Source organism: Coregonus clupeaformis, unplaced genomic scaffold (assembly GCF_020615455.1).
Source record: "Coregonus clupeaformis isolate EN_2021a unplaced genomic scaffold, ASM2061545v1 scaf0788, whole genome shotgun sequence".
NCBI lineage: Eukaryota > Metazoa > Chordata > Actinopteri > Salmoniformes > Salmonidae > Coregonus > Coregonus clupeaformis.
In genome coordinates, this window is record NW_025534243.1 from 143385 (window position 1) to 168598 (window position 25214).

The following is a 25214-nucleotide window of genomic DNA, read 5'->3' on the forward strand; positions in this document are numbered from 1 at the left end:
TAAATAGTCCAGGTGGCCATTTGATGAATTGTTAAGGAGCCTTTTGGTCCTAGACTTGGCGCTCCGGTACCGCTTGCCGTGCAGTAGCAGAGAGAACAGTCTATGACTTGGGTGACTGGAGTCTTTGACAATGTTTTGGGCCTTCCTCTGACACCGCCTGGTATAGAGGTCCTGGATGGCAGGAAGCTTGGCCCCAGTGATGTACTGGGCTGTACGCACTACCCTCTAAAGTGCCTTACAGTCGGATACTGAGCAGTTGCCATACCAGACGCTGATGCAACCGGTCAGGATGCTCTCGATGGTGCAGCTGTAGAATTTAGACCCATGCCAAATCTTGTCAGTCTCCTGAGGGGGAAAAGGCATTGCGTGCCCTCTTCACGACTTTCTTGTTGTGTTTGGACCATAATGGTTTGTTGGTGATGTGGACACAAAGAAACTTGAAACTGTCGTCTCGCTACACTACAGCCCCACCGATGTAAATGGGGACGTGTTCGGCCCTCAGTTTCCTGTAGTCCACGATAATCTCCATTGTCTTGCTCACGTTGAGGGAGAGGTTGTTGTCCTGGCACCAAATGGCCAGGTCTCTGACCTCCTCCCTATAGTCTGTCTCATTGTTGTCGGTGATCAGGCCTACCACTGTTGTGTCGTCAGCAAACTTAATGATGGTGTTGAGTCGTGCTTGGCCCTGCAGTCGTGGGTGAACAGGGAGTACAGGAGGGGACTAAGCACGCACCCCTGAGGGGCCTCCTTGTTGAGGATCAGCTTGGGAGATGTGTTGTTGCCTACCCTTACCACCTGGGGGCGGCCCGTCAGGAAGTCCAGGATCCAGTTGCAGAGGGAGTTGTTTAGTCCTTAGCTTCGTGATGAGCTTTGTGGGCACTATGGTGTTGAACGCTGAGTTGCACTCACGTCGGTAACTCACATCAACAGCATCATCCCGGATACCTTTGACCCACTCCAATTTGCATACCGCCCCAACAGATCCACATATGACGCAATCTCAATCACACTCCACACTTCCCTTTCCCACCTGGACAAAAGGAACACCTATATGAGAACGCTGTTCATTGACTTCTACGGGGCGGTAGTCATTTAGGCAGGCTACCTTCGCTTTCTTGGGCACAGGGACTATTGTGGTCTACTTGAAACATGTAAGTATTACAGACTCGGTCCGGGAGAAGTTGTGAAGACAATTGCAAGTTGGTCCGCGCATGCGCCGAGTACACGTCCTGGTAATCCGTTTGGCCCCACGGCCTTGTGAATATTGACCTGTTTAAAGGTCTTGCTCACATCGGCTACAGATTTTGTGATCACACAGTTGTCCGGAACAGCTGATGCACTCATGCATGCGTCAGTGTTGCTTGCCTCGAAGCGAGCATAAAAGGCATTTAGCTCGTCTGGTAGGCTCGCGTCACTGGGCAGCTCGCGGCTGAGTTTTCCTTTGTAGTCCGTAATAGTTTGCAAGCCCTGCCACATCCGACGAGCGTCAGAGCCAGTGTAGTAGGATTCAATCTTAGTCCTGTATTGACGCTTTGCCTGTTTGATGGTTCATCTGAGGGCAAAGCGGGATTTCTTATAAGCGTCCGGATTAGTGTCCCGCTCCTTGAAAGTGGCAGCTCTAGCCTTTAGCTCTGTGCAGATGTTGCCTGTAATACATTGCTTCTGGTTGGGATGTGAACGTACGGTCACCGTGGGGACGACGTCGTCGATGCACTTATTGATGAAGCCGGTAACTGAGGTGGTATACTCCTCAATGCCATTGGATGAATCATGGAACATATTCCAGTCTGTGCTAGCAAAACAGTCCTGTAGCGTAGCATGCGCGTCATCTGACCACTTCCGTATTGAGCGAGTCACTGGTACTTCCTGCTTTAGTTTTTGCTTGTAAGCAGGAATCAGGAGGATATAATTATGGTCAGATTTGACAAATGGAGGGCGAGGGAGAGCTTTGTACGGTCTCTGTGTGTGGAGTAAAGGTGGTCTAGAGTTTTTTTTCTGGTTGCACATGTGACATGCTGGTAGAAATGAGGTAAAACTGATTTAAGTTTTTCTGCATATAAGTCCCCGGCCACTAGGAGCGCTGCATCTGGATGAGCATGTTCTTGTTTGCTTATGGCCTTATACCGCTCGATGAGTGCGGTCTTAGTGCCACCGTCAGTTTGTGTTGGTAAATAGACAGCTACGAAGAATGTCGATGAAAACTCTCTTGGTAGATAGTGTGGTCTACAGCTCCGCTAACGTGGGAAAATTGCCTTTAAATGTCAATCATACTGTAATGTTGAATTTCCGCAATTCGGATTCAATAGAGCCCTGAATGCTCTCCCTATATTCTGGAAAGTCTCTCTCATTACTCTCAGCATGTCTGGCCAATTAGCTTGTATGATGGAATGTTGGTGCTAGCTGTATTTATGGAATGACGGCACTAGGTGCTAGCTGTATTTATGGAATGACGGCACTAGGTGCTAGCTGTATTTATAGAATGATGGCACTAGGTGCTAGCTGTATTTATGGAATGATGGCACTAGGTGCTAGCTGTATTTATAGAATGACGGCACTAGGTGCTAGCTGTATTTATGGAATGATGGCACTAGGTGCTAGCTGTATATATGGAATGATGGCACTAGGTGCTAGCTGTATTTATAGAATGATGGCACTAGGTGCTAGCTGTATTTATGGAATGATGGCACTAGGTGCTAGCTGTATTTATGGAATGATGGCACTAGGTGCTAGCTGTATTTATGGAATGATGACACTAGGTGCTAGCTGTATTTATAGAATGATGGCACTAGGTGCTAGCTGTATTTATGGAATGACGGCACTAGGTGCTAGCTGTATTTATAGAATGACGGCACTAGGTGCTAGCTGTATTTATGGAATGATGGCACTAGGTGCTAGCTGTATATATGGAATGATGGCACTAGGTGCTAGCTGTATTTATAGAATGATGGCACTAGGTGCTAGCTGTATTTATGGAATGATGGCACTAGGTGCTAGCTGTATTTATGGAATGATGGCACTAGGTGCTAGCTGTATTTATGGAATGATGACACTAGGTGCTAGCTGTATTTATAGAATGATGGCACTAGGTGCTAGCTGTATTTATAGAATGATGGCACTAGGTGCTAGCTGTATTTATAGAATGATGACACTAGGTGCTAGCTGTATTTATGGAATGACGGCACTAGGTGCTAGCTGTATTTATGGAATGATGGCACTAGGTGCTAGCTGTATTTATAGAATGATGGCACTAGGTGCTAGCTGTATTTATAGAATGATGGCACTAGGTGTTAGCTGTATTTATGGAATGACGGCACTAGGTGCTAGCTGTATTTATAGAATGATGGCACTAGGTGCTAGCTGTATATATGGAATGATGGCACTAGGTGCTAGCTGTATTTATAGAATGATGGCACTAGGTGCTAGCTGTATTTATGGAATGATGGCACTAGGTGCTAGCTGTATTTATAGAATGACGGCACTAGGTGCTAGCTGTATTTATGGAATGATGGCACTAGGTGCTAGCTGTATTTATGGAATGATGGCACTAGGTGCTAGCTGTATTTATAGAATGATGGCACTAGGTGCTAGCTGTATTTATGGAATGATGACATTAGGTGCTAGCTGTATTTATGGAATGATGGCACTAGGTGCTAGCTGTATTTATGGAATGATGACACTAGGTGCTAGCTGTATTTATGGAATGATGGCACTAGGTGCTAGCTGTATATATGGAATGATGGCACTAGGTGCTAGCTGTATTTATGGAATGATGGCACTAGGTGCTAGCTGTATTTATAGAATGATGGCACTAGGTGCTAGCTGTATTTATGGAATGACGGCACTAGGTGCTAGCTGTATTTATAGAATGACGGCACTAGGTGCTAGCTGTATTTATGGAATGATGGCACTAGGTGCTAGCTGTATATATGGAATGATGGCACTAGGTGCTAGCTGTATTTATAGAATGATGGCACTAGGTGCTAGCTGTATTTATGGAATGATGGCACTAGGTGCTAGCTGTATTTATGGAATGATGGCACTAGGTGCTAGCTGTATTTATGGAATGATGACACTAGGTGCTAGCTGTATTTATAGAATGATGGCACTAGATGCTAGCTGTATTTATGGAATCGGCACTAGGTGCTAGCTGTATTTATAGAATGATGGCACTAGGTGCTAGCTGTATTTATAGAATGATGGCACTAGGTGCTAGCTGTATTTATAGAATGATGACACTAGGTGCTAGCTGTATTTATGGAATGACGGCACTAGGTGCTAGCTGTATTTATGGAATGATGGCACTAGGTGCTAGCTGTATTTATAGAATGATGGCACTAGGTGCTAGCTGTATTTATAGAATGATGGCACTAGGTGTTAGCTGTATTTATGGAATGACGGCACTAGGTGCTAGCTGTATTTATAGAATGATGGCACTAGGTGCTAGCTGTATATATGGAATGATGGCACTAGGTGCTAGCTGTATTTATAGAATGATGGCACTAGGTGCTAGCTGTATTTATGGAATGATGGCACTAGGTGCTAGCTGTATTTATAGAATGACGGCACTAGGTGCTAGCTGTATTTATGGAATGATGGCACTAGGTGCTAGCTGTATATATGGAATGATGGCACTAGGTGCTAGCTGTATTTATAGAATGATGGCACTAGGTGCTAGCTGTATTTATGGAATGATGACATTAGGTGCTAGCTGTATTTATGGAATGATGGCACTAGGTGCTAGCTGTATTTATGGAATGATGACACTAGGTGCTAGCTGTATTTATGGAATGATGGCACTAGGTGCTAGCTGTATATATGGAATGATGGCACTAGGTGCTAGCTGTATTTATAGAATGATGGCACTAGGTGCTAGCTGTATTTATAGAATGATGGCACTAGGTGCTAGCTGTATTTATGGAATGACGGCACTAGGTGCTAGCTGTATTTATAGAATGACGGCACTAGGTGCTAGCTGTATTTATGGAATGATGGCACTAGGTGCTAGCTGTATATATGGAATGATGGCACTAGGTGCTAGCTGTATTTATAGAATGATGGCACTAGGTGCTAGCTGTATTTATGGAATGATGGCACTAGGTGCTAGCTGTATTTATGGAATGATGGCACTAGGTGCTAGCTGTATTTATGGAATGATGACACTAGGTGCTAGCTGTATTTATAGAATGATGGCACTAGGTGCTAGCTGTATTTATGGAATGACGGCACTAGGTGCTAGCTGTATTTATAGAATGATGGCACTAGGTGCTAGCTGTATTTATAGAATGATGGCACTAGGTGCTAGCTGTATTTATAGAATGATGACACTAGGTGCTAGCTGTATTTATGGAATGACGGCACTAGGTGCTAGCTGTATTTATGGAATGATGGCACTAGGTGCTAGCTGTATTTATAGAATGATGGCACTAGGTGCTAGCTGTATTTATAGAATGATGGCACTAGGTGTTAGCTGTATTTATGGAATGACGGCACTAGGTGCTAGCTGTATTTATGGAATGATGGCACTAGGTGCTAGCTGTATTTATAGAATGATGGCACTAGGTGCTAGCTGTATTTATGGAATGACGGCACTAGGTGCTAGCTGTATTTATGGAATGATGGCACTAGGTGCTAGCTGTATTTATAGAATGACGGCACTAGGTGCTAGCTGTATTTATGGAATGACGGCACTAGGTGCTAGCTGTATTTATGGAATGATGGCACTAGGTGCTAGCTGTATTTATGGAATGATGACACTAGGTGCTAGCTGTATTTATGGAATGATGGCACTAGGTGCTAGCTGTATTTATGGAATGATGGCACTAGGTGCTAGCTGTATTATTAGAGTTTCAGTACAGGAAGAGTTAGGGTTAGAGTTTCAGTACAGGAAGAGTTAGGGTTAGAGTGTCAGTACAGGAAGAGTTAGGGTTAGAGTTTCAGTACAGGAAGAGTTAGGGTTAGAGTTTCAGTAGAGGTAGAGTTAGGGTTAAAGTTTCAGTACAGGAAGAGTTAGGGTTAGAGTTTCAGGACAGGAAGAGTTAGGGTTAGAGTTTCAGTACAGGAAGAGTTAGGGTTAGAGTTTCAGTACAGGAAGAGTTAGGGTTAGAGTTTCAGGACAGGAAGAGTTAGGGTTAGAGTTTCAGTACAGGAAGAGTTAGGGTTAGAGTTTCAGGACAGGTAGAGTTAGGGTTAGAGTTTCAGTACAGGTAGAGTTAGGGTTAGAGTGTCAGTACAGGAAGAGTTAGGGTTAGAGTTTCAGTACAGGAAGAGTTCGGGTTAGAGTGTCAGTACAGGAAGAGTTAGGGTTAGAGTTTCAGTACAGGAAGAGTTAGGGTTAGAGTTTCAGTACAGGAAGAGTTAGGGTTAGAGTTTCAGTACAGGGAAGGTTAGAGTGTCAGTACAGGAAGAGTTAGGGTTAGAGTTTCAGTACAGGAAGAGTTAGGGTTAGAGTTTCAGTACAGGAAGAGTTAGGGTTAGAGTTTCAGTACAGGAAGAGTTAGGGTTAGAGTTTCAGTAGAGGTAGAGTTAGGGTTAGAGTTTCAGTACAGGGAAGGTTAGAGTGTCAGTACAGGAAGAGTTAGGGTTAGATTTTCAGTAGAGGTAGAGTTAGGGTTAGAGTTTCAGTACAGGGAAGGTTAGAGTGTCAGTACAGGAAGAGTTAGGGTTAGAGTTTCAGTACAGGAAGAGTTAGGGTTAGAGTTTCAGTACAGGAAGAGTTAGGGTTAGAGTTTCAGTACAGGAAGAGTTAGGGTTAGAGTTTCAGTACAGGGAAGGTTAGAGTGTCAGTACAAGAAGAGTTAGGGTTAGAGTTTCAGTACAGGAAGAGTTAGGGTTAGAGTTTCAGTACAGGAAGAGTTAGGGTTAGAGTTTCAGTAGAGGTAGAGTTAGGGTTAGAGTTTCAGTACAGGAAGAGTTAGGGTTAGAGTTTCAGTACAGGAAGAGTTAGGGTTAGAGTTTCAGTAGAGGTAGAGTTAGGGTTAGAGTTTCAGTACAGGAAGAGTTAGGGTTAGAGTTTCGGTACAGGAAGAGTTAGGGTTAGAGTTTCAGTAGAGGTAGAGTTAGGGTTAGAGTTTCAGTACAGGGAGGGTTAAGAGTTTCAGTACAGGAAGAGTTAGGGTTAGAGTTTCAGTACAGGGAAGGTTAGAGTGTCAGTACAGGAAGAGTTAGGGTTAGAGTGTCAGTACAGGAAGATTTAGGGTTAGAGTTTCAGTACAGGAAGAGTTAGGGTTAGAGTTTCAGTACAGGAAGAGTTAGGGTTAGAGTTTCAGTACAGGAAGAGTTAGGGTTAGAGTTTCAGTACAGGAAGAGTTAGGGTTAGAGTTTCAGTAGAGGTAGAGTTAGGGTTAGAGTTTCAGTACAGGAAGAGTTAGGGTTAGAGTTTCAGTACAGGAAGAGTTAGGGTTAGAGTGTCAGTACAGGAAGAGTTAGGGTTAGAGTTTCAGTACAGGAAGAGTTAGGGTTAGAGTTTCAGTACAGGAAGAGATAGAGTTAGAGTTTCAGTACAGGAAGAGTTAGGGTTAGAGTTTCAGTACAGGAAGAATTAGGGTTAGAGTTTCAGTACAGGAAGAGTTAGGGTTAGAGTTTAAGTACAGGAAGAGTTATGGTTAGAGTTTTTGTAGAGGTAGAGTTAGGGTTAGAGTTTCAGTACAGGAAGAGTTAGGGTTAGAGTTTCAGTACAGGAAGAGTTAGGGTTAGAGTTTCAGTACAGGAAGAGTTAGGGTTAGAGTTTCAGTACAGGAAGAGTAAGGGTTAGAGTTTCAGTACAGGAAGAGTTAGGGTTAGAGTTTCAGTACAGGAAGAGTAAGGGTTAGAGTTTCAGTACAGGAAGAGTTAGGGTTAGAGTTTCAGTACAGGAAGAGTTAGGGTTAGAGTTTCAGTACAGGAAGAGTTATGGTTAGAGTGTCAGTACAGGAAGAGTTAGGATTAGAGTTTCAATACAGGAAGAGTTAGGGTTAGAGTTTCAGTACAGGAAGAGTTAGGGTTAGAGTTTCAGTACAGGAAGAGTTAGGGTTAGAGTTTCAGTACAGGAAAAGTTAGGGTTAGAGTTTCAGTACAGGGAGGGTTAGAGTTTCAGTACAGGAAAAGTTAGGGTTAGAGTTTCAGTACAGGAAAAGTTAGGGTTAGATTTTCAGTACAGGGAGGGTTAGAGTTTCAGTACAGGAAAAGTTAGGGTTAGAGTTTCAGTACAGGAAGAGTTAGGGTTAGAGTTTCAGTACAGGAAGAGTTAGGGTTAGAGTTTCAGTACAGGAAGAGTTAGGGTTAGATTTTCAGTACAGGGAAGGTTATAGTGTCAGTACAGGAAGAGTTAGGGTTAGAGTTTCAGTACAGGTAGAGTTAGGGTTAGAGTTTCAGTACAGGTAGAGTTAGGGTTAGAGTTTCAGTACAGGAAGAGTTAGGGTTAGAGTTTCAGTACAGGAAGAGTTAGGGTTAGAGTTTCAGTACAGGAAGAGTTAGGGTTAGAGTTTCAGTACAGGAAGAGTTAGGGTTAGAGTTTCAGTACAGGGAAGGTTAGAGTGTCAGTACAGGTAGAGTTAGGGTTAGAGTTTCAGTACAGGAAGAGTTAGGGTTAGAGTTTCAGTACAGGAAGAGTTAGGGTTAGAGTTTCAGTACAGGTAGAGTTAGGGTTAGAGTTTCAGTACAGGAAGAGTTAGGGTTAGAGTGTCAGTACAGGAAGAGTTAGGGTTAGAGTGTCAGTACAGGAAGAGGTATGGTTAGAGTTTCAGTACAGGAAGAGTTAGTGTTAGAGTTTCAGTACAGGAAGAGTTAGGGTTAGAGTTTCAGTACAGGAAGAGTTAGGGTTAGAGTGTCAGTACAGGAAGTGTTATGGTTAGAGTTTCAGTACAGGAAGAGTTAGTGTTAGAGTTTCAGTACAGGAAGAGTTAGGGTTAGAGTTTCAGTACAGGAAGAGTTAGGGTTAGAGTGTCAGTACAGGAAGAGTTATGGTTAGAGTTTCAGTACAGGAAGAGTTAGTGTTAGAGTGTCAGTACAGGTAGAGTTAGGGTTAGAGTTTCAGTAGAGGTAGAGTTAGGGTTAGAGTTTCAGTACAGGGAAGGTTATAGTGTCAGTACAGGAAGAGTTAGGGTTAGAGTTTCAGTACAGGGAAGGTTAGAGTGTCAGTACAGGAAGAGTTAGGGTTAGAGTTTCAGTAGAGGTAGAGTTAGGGTTAGAGTTTCAGTACAGGAAGAGTTAGGGTTAGAGTGTCAGTACAGGAAGAGTTAGGGTTAGAGTTTCAGTACAGGAAGAGTTAGGGTTAGAGTTTCAGTACAGGAAGAGTTAGGGTTAGAGTGTCAGTACAGGAAGAGTTAGGGTTAGAGTTTCAGTACAGGTAGAGTTAGGGTTAGAGTTTCAGTACAGGAAGAGTTAGGGTTAGAGTGTCAGTACAGGAAGAGTTAGGGTTAGAGTTTCAGTACAGGAAGAGTTAGGGTTAGAGTTTCCAGTACAGGAAGAGTTAGGGTTAGAGTTTCAGTACAGGAAGAGTTAGGGTTAGAGTTTCAGTACAGGAAGAGTTAGGGTTAGAGTTTCAGTACAGGAAGAGTTAGGGTTAGAGTGTCAGTACAGGAAGAGTTAGGGTTAGAGTTTCAGTACAGGAAGAGTTAGGGTTAGAGTTTCAGTACAGGAAGAGTTAGGGTTAGAGTTTCAGTACAGGAAGAGTTAGGGTTAGAGTTTCAGTACAGGAAGAGTTAGGGTTAGAGTTTCAGTACAGGAAGAGTTAGGGTTAGAGTTTCAGTACAGGAAGAGTTAGGGTTAGAGTTTCAGTACAGGAAGAGTTAGGGTTAGAGTTTCAGTACAGGAAGAGTTAGGGTTAGAGTGTCAGTACAGGAAGAGTTAGGGTTAGAGTTTCAGTACAGGAAGAGTTAGGGTTAGAGTTTCAGTACAGGAAGAGTTAGGGTTAGAGTTTCAGTACAGGAAGAGTTAGGGTTAGAGTTTCAGTACAGGGAAGGTTAGAGTGTCAGTACAAGAAGAGTTAGGGTTAGAGTTTCAGTACAGGAAGAGTTAGGGTTAGAGTTTCAGTACAGGAAGAGTTAGGGTTAGAGTTTCAGTACAGGAAGAGTTAGGGTTAGAGTTTCAGTAGAGGTAGAGTTAGGGTTAGAGTTTCAGTACAGGAAGAGTTAGGGTTAGAGTTTCAGTAGAGGTAGAGTTAGGGTTAGAGTTTCAGTACAGGAAGAGTTAGGGTTAGAGTTTCGGTACAGGAAGAGTTAGGGTTAGAGTTTCAGTACAGGAAGAGTTAGGGTTAGAGTTTCAGTACAGGAAGAGTTAGGGTTAGAGTTTCAGTACAGGAAGAGTTAGGGTTAGAGTTTCAGTAGAGGTAGAGTTAGGGTTAGAGTTTCAGTACAGGGAAGGTTAGAGTGTCAGTACAGGAAGAGTTAGGGTTAGAGTTTCAGTACAGGAAGAGTTAGGGTTAGAGTTTCAGGACAGGAAGAGTTAGGGTTAGAGTTTCAGTACAGGAAGAGTTAGGGTTAGAGTTTCAGTACAGGAAGAGTTAGGGTTAGAGTTTCAGTACAGGGAAGGTTAGAGTGTCAGTACAAGAAGGGTTAGGGTTAGAGTTTCAGTACAGGAAGAGTTAGGGTTAGAGTTTCAGTACAGGAAGAGTTAGGGTTAGAGTTTCAGTACAGGAAGAGTTAGGGTTATAGTTTCAGTAGAGGTAGAGTTAGGGTTAGAGTTTCAGTACAGGGAAGGTTAGAGTGTCAGTACAGGAAGAGTTAGGGTTAGAGTTTCAGTACAGGAAGAGTTAGGGTTAGAGTTTCAGGACAGGAAGAGTTAGGGTTAGAGTTTCAGTACAGGAAGAGTTAGGGTTAGAGTTTCAGTACAGGAAGAGTTAGGGTTAGAGTTTCAGTACAGGAAGAGTTAGGGTTAGAGTTTCAGTACAGGAAGAGTTAGGGTTAGAGTTTCAGTAGAGGTAGAGTTAGGGTTAGAGTGTCAGTACAGGAAGAGTTAGGGTTAGAGTTTCAGTACAGGGAAGGTTAGAGTGTCAGTACAGGAAGAGTTAGGGTTAGAGTTTCAGGACAGGAAGAGTTAGGGTTAGAGTTTCAGTACAGGAAGAGTTAGGGTTAGAGTTTCAGGACAGGAAGAGTTAGGGTTAGAGTTTCAGTACAGGAAGAGTTAGGGTTAGAGTTTCAGTACAGGGAGGGTTAGAGTTTCAGTACAGGGAAGGTTAGAGTGTCAGTACAGGAAGAGTTAGGGTTAGAGTTTCAGGACAGGAAGAGTTAGGGTTAGAGTTTCAGTACAGGAAGAGTTAGGGTTAGAGTGTCAGTAGAGGTAGAGTTAGGGTTAGAGTTTCAGGACAGGTAGAGTTAAGGTTAGAGTTTCAGTACAGGAAGAGTTAGGGTTAGAGTTTCAGTAGAGGTAGAGTTAGGGTTAGGAGTTTCCAGGACAGGCAGAGTTAGGGTTAGAGTTTCAGTACAGGAAGAGTTAGGGTTAGAGTTTCAGTAGAGGTAGAGTTAGGGTTAGAGTTTCAGGACAGGAAGAGTTAGGGTTAGAGTTTCAGTACAGGAAGAGTTAGGGTTAGAGTTTCAGTAGAGGTAGAGTTAGGGTTAGAGTTTCAGTACAGGGAAGGTTAGAGTGTCAGTACAGGAAGAGTTAGGGTAAGAGTTTCAGTACAGGAAGAGTTAGGGTTAGAGTTTCAGTACAGGAAGAGTTAGGGTTAGAGTTTCAGTACAAGAAGAGTTAGGGTTAGAGTTTCAGTACAGGAAGAGTTAGGGTTAGAGTTTCAGTACAGGACGAGTTAGGGTTAGAGTTTCAGTACAGGGAAGGTTAGAGTGTCAGTACAGGAAGAGTTAGGGTTAGAGTTTCAGGACAGGAAGAGTTAGGGTTAGAGTTTCAGTACAGGAAGAGTTAGGGTTAGAGTTTCAGTACAGGAAGAGTTAGGGTTAGAGTTTCAGGACAGGAAGAGTTAGGGTTAGAGTTTCAGTACAGGAAGAGTTAGGGTTAGAGTTTCAGGACAGGTAGAGTTAGGGTTAGAGTTTCAGTACAGGAAGAGTTAGGGTTAGAGTTTCAGTACAGGAAGAGTTCGGGTTAGAGTGTCAGTACAGGAAGAGTTAGGGTTAGAGTTTCAGTACAGGAAGAGTTAGGGTTAGAGTTTCAGTAGAGGTAGAGTTAGGGTTAGAGTTTCAGTACAGGAAGAGTTAGGGTTAGAGTTTCAGTACATGAAGAGTTAGGGTTAGAGTTTCAGTAGAGGTAGAGTTAGGGTTAGAGTTTCAGTACAGGAAGAGTTATGGTTAGAGTTTCAGTACAGGAAGAGTTAGTGTTAGAGTTTCAGTACAGGAAGAGTTAGGGTTAGAGTTTCAGTACAGGAAGAGTTAGGGTTAGAGTGTCAGTAGAGGTAGAGTTAGGGTTAGAGTTTCAGGACAGGTAGAGTTAGGGTTAGAGTTTCAGTACAGGAAGAGTTAGGGTTAGAGTTTCAGTAGAGGTAGAGTTAGGGTTAGAGTTTCAGGACAGGCAGAGTTAGGGTTAGAGTTTCAGTACAGGAAGAGTTAGGGTTAGAGTTTCAGTAGAGGTAGAGTTAGGGTTAGAGTTTCAGGACAGGAAGAGTTAGGGTTAGAGTTTCAGTACAGGAAAGAGTTAGGGTTAGAGTTTCAGTAGAGGTAGAGTTAGGGTTAGAGTTTCAGTACAGGGAAGGTTAGAGTGTCAGTACAGGAAGAGTTAGGGTAAGAGTTTCAGTACAGGAAGAGTTAGGGTTAGAGTTTCAGTACAGGAAGAGTTAGGGTTAGAGTTTCAGTACAAGAAGAGTTAGGGTTAGAGTTTCAGTACAGGAAGAGTTAGGGTTAGAGTTTCAGTACAGGAAGAGTTTGGGTTAGAGTGTCAGTACAGGAAGAGTTAGGGTTAGAGTTTCAGTACAGGAAGAGTTAGGGTTAGAGTTTCAGTAGAGTGTAGAGTTAGGGTTAGAGTTTCAGTAGAGGTAGAGTTAGGGTTAGAGTTTCAGTACAGGGAAGGTTAGAGTGTCAGTACAGGAAGAGTTAGGGTTAGAGTTTCAGTACAGGGAGGGTTAGAGTTTCAGTACAGGAAGAGTTAGGTTAGAGTTTCAGTAGAGGTAGAGTTAGGGTTAGAGTTTCAGTACAGGGAAGGTTAGAGTTTCAGTACAGGAAGAGTTCGGGTTAGAGTGTCAGTACAGGAAGAGTTAGGGTTAGAGTTTCAGTACAGGAAGAGTTAGGGTTAGAGTTTCAGTAGAGGTAGAGTTAGGGTTAGAGTTTCAGTACAGGGAAGGTTAGAGTGTCAGTACAGGAAGAGTTAGGGTTAGAGTTTCAGTACAGGGAGGGTTAGAGTTTCAGTACAGGAAGAGTTAGGGTTAGAGTGTCAGTACAGGAAGAGTTAGGGTTAGAGTTTCAGTACAGGAAGAGTTAGGGTTAGAGTTTCAGTAGAGGTAGAGTTAGGGTTAGAGTTTCAGTACAGGAAGAGTTAGGGTTAGAGTTTCAGTACATGAAGAGTTAGGGTTAGAGTTTCAGTAGAGGTAGAGTTAGGGTTAGAGTTTCAGTACAGGAAGAGTTATGGTTAGAGTTTCAGTACAGGAAGAGTTAGGGTTAGAGTTTCAGTACAGGAAGAGTTAGGGTTAGAGTTTCAGTACAGGAAGAGTTAGGGTTAGAGTGTCAGTAGAGGTAGAGTTAGGGTTAGAGTTTCAGGACAGGTAGAGTTAGGGTTAGAGTTTCAGTACAGGAAGAGTTAGGGTTAGAGTTTCAGTAGAGGTAGAGTTAGGGTTAGAGTTTCCAGGACAGGCAGAGTTAGGGGTTAGAGTTTCAGTACAGGAAGAGTTAGGGTTAGAGTTTCAGTAGAGGTAGAGTTAGGGTTAGAGTTTCCAGGACAGGAAGAGTTAGGGTTAGAGTTTCAGTACAGGAAAAGTTAGGGTTAGAGTTTCAGTAGAGGTAGAGTTAGGGTTAGAGTTTCAGTACAGGGAAGGTTAGAGTGTCAGTACAGGAAGAGTTAGGGTAAGAGTTTCAGTACAGGAAGAGTTAGGGTTAGAGTTTCAGTACAGGAAGAGTTAGGGTTAGAGTTTCAGTACAAGAAGAGTTAGGGTTAGAGTTTCAGTACAGGAAGAGTTAGGGTTAGAGTTTCAGTACAGGAAGAGTTCGGGTTAGAGTGTCAGTACAGGAAGAGTTAGGGTTAGAGTTTCAGTACAGGAAGAGTTAGGGTTAGAGTTTCAGTAGAGGTAGAGTTAGGGTTAGAGTTTCAGTAGAGGTAGAGTTAGGGTTAGAGTTTCAGTACAGGGAAGGTTAGAGTGTCAGTACAGGAAGAGTTAGGGTTAGAGTTTCAGTACAGGGAGGGTTAGAGTTTCAGTACAGGAAGAGTTAGGGTTAGAGTTTCAGTAGAGGTAGAGTTAGGGTTAGAGTTTCAGTACAGGGAAGGTTAGAGTTTCAGTACAGGAAGAGTTCGGGTTAGAGTGTCAGTACAGGAAGAGTTAGGGTTAGAGTTTCAGTACAGGAAGAGTTAGGGTTAGAGTTTCAGTAGAGGTAGAGTTAGGGTTAGAGTTTCAGTACAGGGAAGGTTAGAGTGTCAGTACAGGAAGAGTTAGGGTTAGAGTTTCAGTACAGGGAGGGTTAGAGTTTCAGTACAGGAAGAGTTCGGGTTAGAGTGTCAGTACAGGAAGAGTTAGGGTTAGAGTTTCAGTACAGGGAAGGTTAGAGTTTCAGTACAGGAAGAGTTCGGGTTAGAGTGTCAGTACAGGAAGAGTTAGGGTTAGAGTTTCAGTACAGGAAGAGTTAGGGTTAGAGTTTCAGTAGAGGTAGAGTTAGGGTTAGAGTTTCAGTACAGGAAGAGTTAGGGTTAGAGTTTCAGTAGAGGTAGAGTTAGGGTTAGAGTTTCAGTACAGGGAAGGTTAGAGTGTCAGTACAGGAAGAGTTAGGGTTAGAGTTTCAGTACAGGGAGGGTTAGAGTTTCAGTACAGGAAGAGTTAGGGTTAGAGTTTCAGTAGAGGTAGAGTTAGGGTTAGAGTTTCAGTACAGGGAAGGTTAGAGTTTCAGTACAGGAAGAGTTCGGGTTAGAGTGTCAGTACAGGAAGAGTTAGGGTTAGAGTTTCAGTACAGGAAGAGTTATGGTTAGAGTTTCAGTACAGGAAGAGTTAGGGTTAGAGTTTCAGTAGAGGTAGAGTTAGGGTTAGAGCTTCAGTACAGGGAGGGTCACCATCAGATGCATATCTGTATTCCCAGTCATGTGAAATCCATAGATTAGGGCCTAATTAATTGATTTGAATTGACTGATTTCCTAATGAACTGTAGCTCAGTAAAACCTTTGTTGCATGTTGCGTTTATATTTTTGTTAGGTGTAGTAATTTGGTTGGTATGTAATGCAGCGGTCGTTGTGTCTGCCACGGTAAAGAGTTTCTGCTGTGAGCCTGTACATATATAGGGTTAGGCTGTATGCTTGTTCCTCTCCAGCTGTTCATGTTGAATGCATATAGAGCTTTTCCTCTCTATCAAACACTAGCAGGACTGTAATGAAGCAGTTTAAGTTGAAAAGGTAATGCAGTGGACTCATACATCACAGGTGTTTCCTCTTAACTACACCACTAGCCTTCTAAGGTCTTTGAATATACGATCAGTGAATCCACCCAGGGACTAAAGTGTTAAAAGGTCATAGCAGGGACTGGTGGTCTTAACATGGTCAGTTTAAAAGGTCATAGCAGGGACTGGTGGTCTTAACATGGTCAGTTTAAAAAGGACATAGCAGGGACTAATGGTCTTAACATGGTCAGTTTAAAAGGTTGTAGCAGGGACTGATGGTCTTAACATGGTCAGTTTAAAAAGGACATAGCAGGGACTGATGGTCTTAAAATGGTCAGTTTAAAAGGTTGTAGCAGGGACTGACAGTCTTAACATGGTCAGTTTAAAAAGGTCATAGCAGGGACTAATGGTCTTAACATGGTCAGTTTAAAAGGTTGTAGCAGGGACTGATGGTCTTAACATGGTCAGTTTAAAAAGGACATAGCAGGGACTGATGGTCTTAAAATGGTCAGTTTAAAAGGTTGTAGCAGGGACTGACAGTCTTAACATGGTCAGTTTAAAAAGGTCATAGCAGGGACTGATGGTCTTAACATGGTCAGTTTAAAAAGGACATAGCAGGGACTGATGGTCTTAACATGGTCAGATTAAAAGGTTGTAGCAGGGACTGACGGTCTTAACATGGTCAGTTTAAAAAGGACATAGCAGGGACTGGTGGTCTTAACATGGTCAGTTTAAAAAGGACATAGCAGGGACTGGTGGTCTTAACATGGTCAGTTTAAAAAGGACACAGCAGGGACTGGTGGTCTTAACATGGTCAGTTTAAAAAGGACACAGCAGGGACTGATGGTCTTAACATGGTCAGTTTAAAAAGGACACAGCAGGGACTGGTGGTCTTAACATGGTCAGTTTAAAAAGGACATAGCAGGGACTGGTGGTCTTAACATGGTCAGTTTAAAAAGGACATAGCAGGGACTGATGGTCTTAACATGGTCAGTTTAAAAAGGACATAGCAGGGACTGACGGTCTTAACATGGTCAGTTTAAAAGGACATAGCAGGGACTGACGGTCTTAACATGGTCAGTTTAAAAAGGACACAGCAGGGACTGGTGGTCTTAACATGGTCAGTTTAAAAAGGACATAGCAGGGACTGGTGGTCTTAACATGGTCAGTTTAAAAAGGACATAGCAGGGACTGACGGTCTTAACATGATCAGTTTAAAAAGGACACAGCAGGGACTGGTGGTCTTAACATGGTCAGTTTAAAAAGGACATAGCAGGGACTAATGGTCTTAACATGGTCAGTTTAAAAAGGACATAGCAGGGACTGATGGTCTTAACATGGTCAGTTTAAAAAGGACATAGCAGGGACTGGTGGTCTTAACATGGTCAGTTTAAAAAGGACATAGCAGGGACTGACGGTCTTAACATGGTCAGTTTAAAAAGGACATAGCAGGGACTGATGGTCTAAAGGACATAGCAGGGACTGGTGGTCTTAACATGGTCAGTTTAAAAAGGACACAGCAGGGACTGATGGTCTTAACATGGTCAGTTTAAAAAGGACACAGCAGGGACTGACGGTCTTAACATGGTCAGTTTAAAAAGGACATAGCAGGGACTGATGGTCTAAAGGACATAGCAGGGACTGGTGGTCTTAACATGGTCAGTTTAAAAAGGACACAGCAGGGACTGGTGGTCTTAACATGGTCAGTTTAAAAAGGACATAGCAGGGACTGATGGTCTAAAGGACATAGCAGGGACTGATGGTCTTAACATGGTCAGTTTAAAAAGGACACAGCAGGGACTGGTGGTCTTAACATGGTCAGTTTAAAAAGGACATAGCAGGGACTGATGGTCTAAAGGACATAGCAGGGACTGGTGGTCTAAAGGACATAGCAGGGACTGATGGTCTAAAGGACATAGCAGGGACTGGTGGTCTTAACATGGTCAGTTTAAAAGGACATAGCAGGGACTGATGGTCTTAACATGGTCAGTTTAAAAGGACATAGCAGGGACTGATGGTCTAAAGGACATAGCAGGGACTGATGGTCTTAACATGGTCAGTTTAAAAGGACATAGCAGGGACTGGTGGTCTAAAGGACATAGCAGGGACTGATGGTCTTAACATGGTCAGTTTAAAAGGACATAGCAGGGACTGGTGGTCTAAAGGACATAGCAGGGACTGATGGTCTAAAGGACATAGCAGGGACTGGTGGTCTAAAGGACATAGCAGGGACTGGTGGTCTAAAGGACATAGCAGGGACTGGTGGTCTAAAGGACATAGCAGGGACTGGTGGTCTAAAGGACATAGCAGGGACTGATGGTCTAAAGGACATAGCAGGGACTGACGGTCTTAACATGGTCAGTTTAAAAAGGACATAGCAGGGACTGACGGTCTTAACATGGTCAGTTTAAAAAGGACATAGCAGGGACTGATGGTCTAAAGGACATAGCAGGGACTGGTGGTCTAAAGGACATAGCAGGGACTGGTGGTCTTAACATGGTCAGTTTAAAAGGTCTGATCTGTCAGAGCTGCTGAATCAAGGCCTGATACTCCAAGGATACAGACACTGGGGATAGTAATGATATCACATCACTGACAGCTCTGCACTCTGGGGATGGACGGGGAAAGGTTTGGGTAGATTAGCATGAGCAGAGGAACCTCTGGGCGGATTAGTAAGATGGATCCTCTCTTCTATCTGTGTGGCTCAGTGTGTAATGTAGGTCAGGGCAGCTCAGAGCATGGCTGTGCAGGTTATTGCTACGGTGGATGGATGGATAGATGGATGCATGGGCTGAGAGGCCCAGCCTGGCTGTTGTCAGACCAGGTTGTCCTGTGTTGTCCTGTGCTCTGATCTGTTGTCAGACCAGGTTGTCATGTGCTCTGATCTGTTGTCAGACCAGATTGTCCTGTGCTCTGATCTGTCTAGACCAGGTGATCCTGTGCTCTGATCTGTCCAGCCCAGATGTATGACGGGAGGAGTGTCTCCGATGGATTATCTTCCCTGGGTTTTAAACCACTAATCACATCACTTAGTACCAATGAAGATCTGCTGCAGCCGCATAAATTGTGCCACTGCACTGCCCTATCAGGCTGTCCATTGCTGACTTATCAGCCTATCAGACCGCTTGCTGTTGACCTATCAGCCTATCAGACTGTCCCATACTGACCTATCAGGCTGCTTGGTACGACTTCAACAGACAGTTAGGGCACAAAGGGTACTCTGCTAACTGTGAAGACATTTAAAAGGCTGATGGATTTTCACTACTTTATACTGATTACATCAGCAAATCAAAATCAAATCAAATTTTATTGGTCACATGCGCCGAATACAACAGGTGCAGACATTACAGTGAAATGCTTACTTACAGCCCTTAACCAACAGTGCATTTATTTTAAACAAAAAAAGTAAGAATAAAACAACAACAAAAAAATGTTGAGAAAAAAAGAGCAGAAGTCAAATAAAGTGACAGTAGGGAGGCTATATATACAGTAAAATAAAGTGACAGTAGGGAGGCTATATATACAGGGGGGTACCGTTGCAGAGTCAATGTGCGGGGGCACCGGCTAGTTGAGGTAGTTGAGGTAATATGTACATGTGGGTAGAGTTAAAGTGACTATGCATAAATACTTAACAGAGTAGCAGCAGCGTAAAAAGGATGGGGTGGGGGGGCAGTGCAAATAGTCCGGGTAGCCATGATTAGCTGGCTCCAGGGCAGCTGTCTAGGCAGCAGTTCACCAGGGCAGCTGTCTAGGCCCTTTGCTTTTTTCAATCTTTACTAATGACATGCGGATGTATGCGGATGACTCAACACTATACACGTCAGCTACTACAGCGAGTGAAATCACTGCAACACTTAACAAAGAGATGCAGTTAGTTTCGGAATGGGTGGCAAGGAAGAAGTTAGTCCTAAATATTTCCAAAACTAAAAGCATTGTATTTGGGACAAATCCTTCACTAAACCCTAAACCTCAACTACATCTTGTAATGAATAATGTGGAAATTGAGCAAGTTGAGGTGACTAAACTGCTTGGAGTAACCCTGGATTGTAAACTGTCATGGTCAAAACATATTGATACAACAGTAGCTAAGATGGGGAGAAGTCTGTCCATAATAAAGTGCTTACCTTCTTAACAGCACTATCAACAAGGCAGGTCCTACAGGCCCTAGTTTTGTCACACCTGGACTACTGTTCAGTCATGTGGTCAGGTGCCACAAAGAGGGACCTCAGATGATTACAATTGGCTCATAACAGGGCAGCACAGCTGGCCCTTCAATGTACACGGAGAGCTAACATTAATAATATGCATTCTTTTTTTCCACATTTTGTTATGTTACAGCCTTATTCAAAAATTGTTTTTTCCCATCATCAATCTACAAACAATACCCCATAATGACAAAGCAAAAACAGGTTTTTAGACATTTTTGCAAATGCATAAAAAATAAAAATGGAAAAATTACATTTACATAAGTATTCAGACCCTTTACTCAGTACTTTGTTGAAGCACCTTTGGCAGCAATCACAGCCTCAAGTCTTCTTGGGTATGACGAAACAAGCTTGGCACACCTGTATTTGGGGAGTTTTCCCCATTCTTCTCTGCAGATCCTCTCAAGCTCTGTCAGGTTGGATGGGGAGCGTTGCTGCACAGCTATTTTCAGGTCTCTCCAGAGATGTTTGATCGGGTTCAAGTCCGGGCTCTGATGGGCCACTGTATGACATTCAGAGACTTGTCCCGAAGCCACTCCTGAGGTCCAGAGTGCTCTGGAGCAGGTTTTCATCTAGGATCTCTCTGGACTTTGCTCCGTTCATCTTCCCTCGATCCTGACTAGTCTCCCAGTCCCTGCTGCTGAAAAACATCCCCACAGCATGATGCTGCCACCATCATGCTTCACCGTAGGGATGGTGCCAGGTTTCCTCCAGATGTGACGCTTGGCATTCAGGCCAAAGAGTTCAATCTTGGTTTCATCAGACCAGAGAATCTTGTTTCTCATGGTCTGAGAGTCATTTAGGTGCCTTTTGGCAAACTCCAAGCGGGCTGTCATGTGCCTTTTACTGAGGAGTGGCTTCCATCTGGCCACTATCATAAAGGCCTGATTGGTGGAGTGCTGCAGAGATGGTTGTCCTTCTGGAATGTTCTCCCATCTCCACAGAGGAACTACATCTCTACTTGTTTTTGGAAGAGGTGTTGACAAGCACCGAGCTGTCTGTTTAACCTCTATGGGATCGGTGTCCCGTACACAGGAAGGTTGAGCTAACGTGTGCTAATGTGATTAGCGTGATTGTTGTAAGTAACAGCAAACTTTCCGGGACATAGACATGTCTTATATGGGCAGAAACCTTAAATTCTTGTTAATCTAACTGCACTGTCCAATTTACAGTAGCTATTACGGTGAAAAAATACCATGCTATTGTTTGAGGAGAGTGCACAACAACAAAAAAGTTATCACGGCAACTGGTTTGATACGTTCCCCTCTGAAGGTAAATAATGTACTTACATTCAGTAATCTTGCTCTGATTTGTCATCCTAAGGGTCCCAGAGATAAAATGTAGCATAGTTTTGTATAATAAAATCAGTTTTTATATTCAAATATAGGAACTGGGTTCAACAATTTGAACCCCTGCTGTCTCTGGCTCCACACCCACCCCGCCCGGCCATCTAGATATGTGAAAGTTAGTGTATAAGCTAATGATCCATCATGTATGACTTTCCTGGGAGTGTGTAAACTTACATGTTGTATTACCATATCAGGTTTGTATGTTCTCTGTAGTTATGTACTTGAAAATGTATCAATTGACCAATTCGGCACATTTGGGCAGACGTGATACAAAATAGTCCAGTATTGCAATGCTTCACTGGATCGATCTGAAACTTTGCACACAAACTGCAATACTATATTGTGGCCTTTCTCTTGCATTTCAAAGATGATGGAACAAAAAAAAAAACAGAAAATGCATGTTTTTTTGTTTGTATTATCTTTTACCAGATCTAATGTGTCATATTCTCCTACATTAGTTTCACATTTCCACAAACTTCAAAGTGTTTCCTTTCAAATGGTATCAAGAATATGCAAATCCTTGCTTCAGGTCCTGAGCTACAGGCAGTTAGATTTGGGGACGTCATTTTAGGTGAAAATGGAAAAAAAGGGTCAGATCCTTAAGAGGTTAAACTACTAGCACGCAGCTCAGACACCCATCCATACCCCACAAGACACAGGAGATTTAAGGGAGGCTCACAGTACTACATAGAGCCATGACTACATTGAACTCTATTCCACATCAGGTAACTGATGCAAGCAGTAGAATCAGATAAAAAAAAAAAAAAGGTAAAAATACACCTTGTGGAAAAGAGGGGACTGTGAAATGATACACACAGGTGCAGACAGACACATACACATGCTAATACAACCACTCTACACACAAGTCAATTATAATATTGTTGTATGGTGGTATTATACATGTTTTTTATTTTTTTTATTTTTAATATATATATATATATATATATATATATATATATTTTTTTTTTTGTAATTTAGCAGAAGCTCTTATCCAGAGCGACTTACAGTTAGTGAGTGCATACATTTTCATACTGGTCCCCCGTGGGAAACGAACCCACAACCCTGGCGTTGCAAGCGCCATGCTCCACCAACTGAGATACAGGAGACCGTAGACATGTAGTGGTGTAATAATGTTACATGATGTACTGTTTTATCTTTGTTTTATGTGTGATGTAAGTGCCTTAATGTGTTTGGACCCCAGGAAGAGTAGCTGCTGCCTTGGCAGGAACTAATGGGGATCCATAATAAACCCCAGGAAGAGTAGCTGCTGCCTTGGCAGGAACTAATGGGGATCCATAATAAACCCCAGGAAGAGTAGCTGCTGCCTTGGCAGGAACTAATGGGGATCCATAATAAACCCCAGGAAGAGTAGCTGCTGCCTTGGCAGGAACTAATGGGGATCCATAATAAACCCCAGGAAGAGTAGCTGCTGCCTTGGCAGGAACTAATGGGGATCCATAATAAACCCCAGGAAGAGTAGCTGCTGCCTTGGCAGGAACTAATGGGGATCCATAATAAACCCCAGGAAGAGTAGCTGCTGCCTTGGCAGGAACTAATGGGGATCCAAAATAAACCCCAGGAAGAGTAGCTGCTGCCTTGGCAGGAACTAATGGGGATCCATAATAAACCCCAGGAAGAGTAGCTGCTGCCTTGGCAGGAACTAATGGGGATCCATAATAAACCTCAGGAAGAGTAGCTGCTGCCTTGGCAGGAACTAATGGGGATCCATAATAAACCCCAGGAAGAGTAGCTGCTGCCTTGGCAGGAACTAATGGGGATCCATAATAAATACAAATACAAATACATCAGTCCATTACTGGGGGTGATGAGATATCCTTCCATTACTGGGGGTGATGAGATAGCCTTCCATTACTGGGGGTGATGAGATAGCCTTCCATTACTGGGGGTGATGAGATAGCCTTCCATTACTGGGGGTGATGAGATAGCCTTCCATTACTGGGGGTGATGAGATAGCCTTCCATTACTGGGGGTGATGAGATAGCCTTCCATTACTGGGGGTGATGAGATAGCCTTCCATTACTGGGGGTGATGAGATAGCCTTCCATTACTGGGGGTGATGAGATATGATAGACTCAGGGCTGTGAGGTAGAGCTGTATGAGTGATACAACCAAGCACGATTATATGATGAAACACACGTGACATAATGTCCAACCTGTTACTGTAACAGACAGAGATGGGAGAGTTGTAGGGAACATGTTTATTCAACCTGTTATTGTAACAGACAGAGATGGGAGAGTTGTAGGAAACATGTTTATTCATAAAACCAAAGGAGGAAGTCCACAGATGAGGGAATTAATGAATGACAATGGATAACAAAATATTTCAACAGTATAAAACATTTTTAATTTACAGGCTTAAAGTTAATTGTCCAATGCACCCATTTTATCTCAATATCAAATCAATTCTGGGTACCAATTAAGAACCTTTCTGTGATTGTTTTTAATTAAAATTAAAATGTCAAAAGAAACAAAAATAGCTTCTTAGCAAAGACAATTTCTCAAGCAAGAATTTAGCGAGGACTGTCTGGGAGTGGTCTGAGTGGGGAGGGGAAATCTGAAAACTAGATGTTATTGGCAGAGAGATTTGGAACTTTTTAACTAATTTTTCCACCTAGTGATGTCAGCAGGCAGACCAAAACCTGCTGTCATTTCAAACAGCTCTTACACTAAAAGGGCATTATCGTCATTTTCACAATTTCACAGTATTATTCCAACCTCATAGTGTGGAAATATATTTATCAAACAAAGGTAAATCATGTTTTTGACTGCAATGGGCCTTTAAAGTAAATAATTTAAGTACATTTAATTAGGTATATACATGTATTTTATGTAACTGAATTTATTTAGCTAAATATTTCCTATAACTGAAGTAAGATCCTATTTCAGTATTTCCTCTACTCACCAGCTCCTTCTTCTTCATGCATTCCATGACCATAAGCAGGATCTGTTGTGATTGGCCCTTACTGTAGCTGAAGGTCTTCTGGATGGTCACCAGCAGCTGGTCCCTCACGTCATCATTTATCAGACTTTAGGAGGGAAGGATTTAGTAGAAGAAGAAGAAGAAGAAGAAGAAGAAGAAGAAGAAGAAGAAGAAGAAGAAGAAGAAGAAGAAGAAGAAGAAGAAGAAGAATTCATTGAAGAAAAAACCCAGAAGAAGAAGCAGTAGATTGACAGGTCTATCCTCACCCTCCCTCCTCGCAGTATTTGTGAGCGAAGGACATGATGTCCGACGCCCTCCCGCTGCCATCACAGACCACCACGGGGACGGGGGGTTCCTCCCTCAGACTCTCCAGGGTGATGGAGATGACATTAGGACCTCCCTCTACAATCAGACACACCAACGGGACCCCCTGGCCCAGGCCTGCAACACACAGTAACACACACAGAATTAAATACAATAGAATTATCACAGTGAATTATTGCAATTTTTGTTTGTTTGTCAATTAATCCCATAAGGGATGGGTTGCCAACTGGCAATTTAACACGAAAATAAAATGTCATTCAAAAGTGTCATTCATACAACACAAGAATGGATATTGGCATCCCGGCAACATAACTACTGGACGGCCATCTTGGTCAGGGAATGGTTCATTGGTCAGGGAACGGCCATCTTGGTCAGGGAATGGTTCATTGGTCAGGGAACGGCCATCTTGGTCAGGGAATGGTTCATTGGTCAGGGAACGGCCATGTTGGTCAGGGAATGGTTCATTGGCCATCAGTGTTGGTTTGGCTGCAGTAAGAGGTGACAGCTGAGCATCCCTTTGCTGTCCCTGCCTTGTCATGAGCCCCAGGCACAGGATGACAAAGGGAAACCCACAGGTCACAGAGAACAACACGCTCCAGAACCGGAGGGGATGGCTGCCGTTTTACGGGCTCCTAACCAACTGTGCTATTATATTATTTTTTTCGCATTGTCTGTAAATTATTTTTGTACATAATGTTGCTGCTACCGTCTCTTATTACCAAAAATTGCTTCTGGACATCAGAACAGCGATTACTCACCTCGAACTGGACAAAGATTTTTTCTTTAACCTCTTAAGGATCGGACCCTTTTTTTCCATTTTCGCCTACAATGACATACCCAAATCTAACTGCCTGTAGCTCAGGACCTGAAGCAAGGTTATGCATATTCACACTCCACACTTTCCTTTCCCACCTGGACAAAAGGAACACCTATGTGAGAATGCTGTTCATTGACTACAGCTCAGCGTTCA

At 43.1% G+C, this 25214-nt stretch overlaps 1 protein-coding gene across 1 annotated transcript in view; it reads right to left on the reverse strand.

The window, feature by feature from the left end:
• LOC121561716 (transient receptor potential cation channel subfamily M member 1-like) overlaps positions 1-25214 on the reverse strand; it is a gene marked incomplete at its 3' end in the record, with an annotated part of 174244 nt that overhangs the window by 103356 nt on the left and 45674 nt on the right. Inside the window, exons 7-8 of the mRNA XM_045216751.1 lie at positions 24187-24361; positions 23903-24026 (exon numbers count right to left, since the gene is read on the reverse strand). Coding sequence (XP_045072686.1) covers positions 23903-24026; positions 24187-24361 — 299 coding nt within the window. The remainder of the gene's footprint in view (positions 1-23902; positions 24027-24186; positions 24362-25214) is intronic.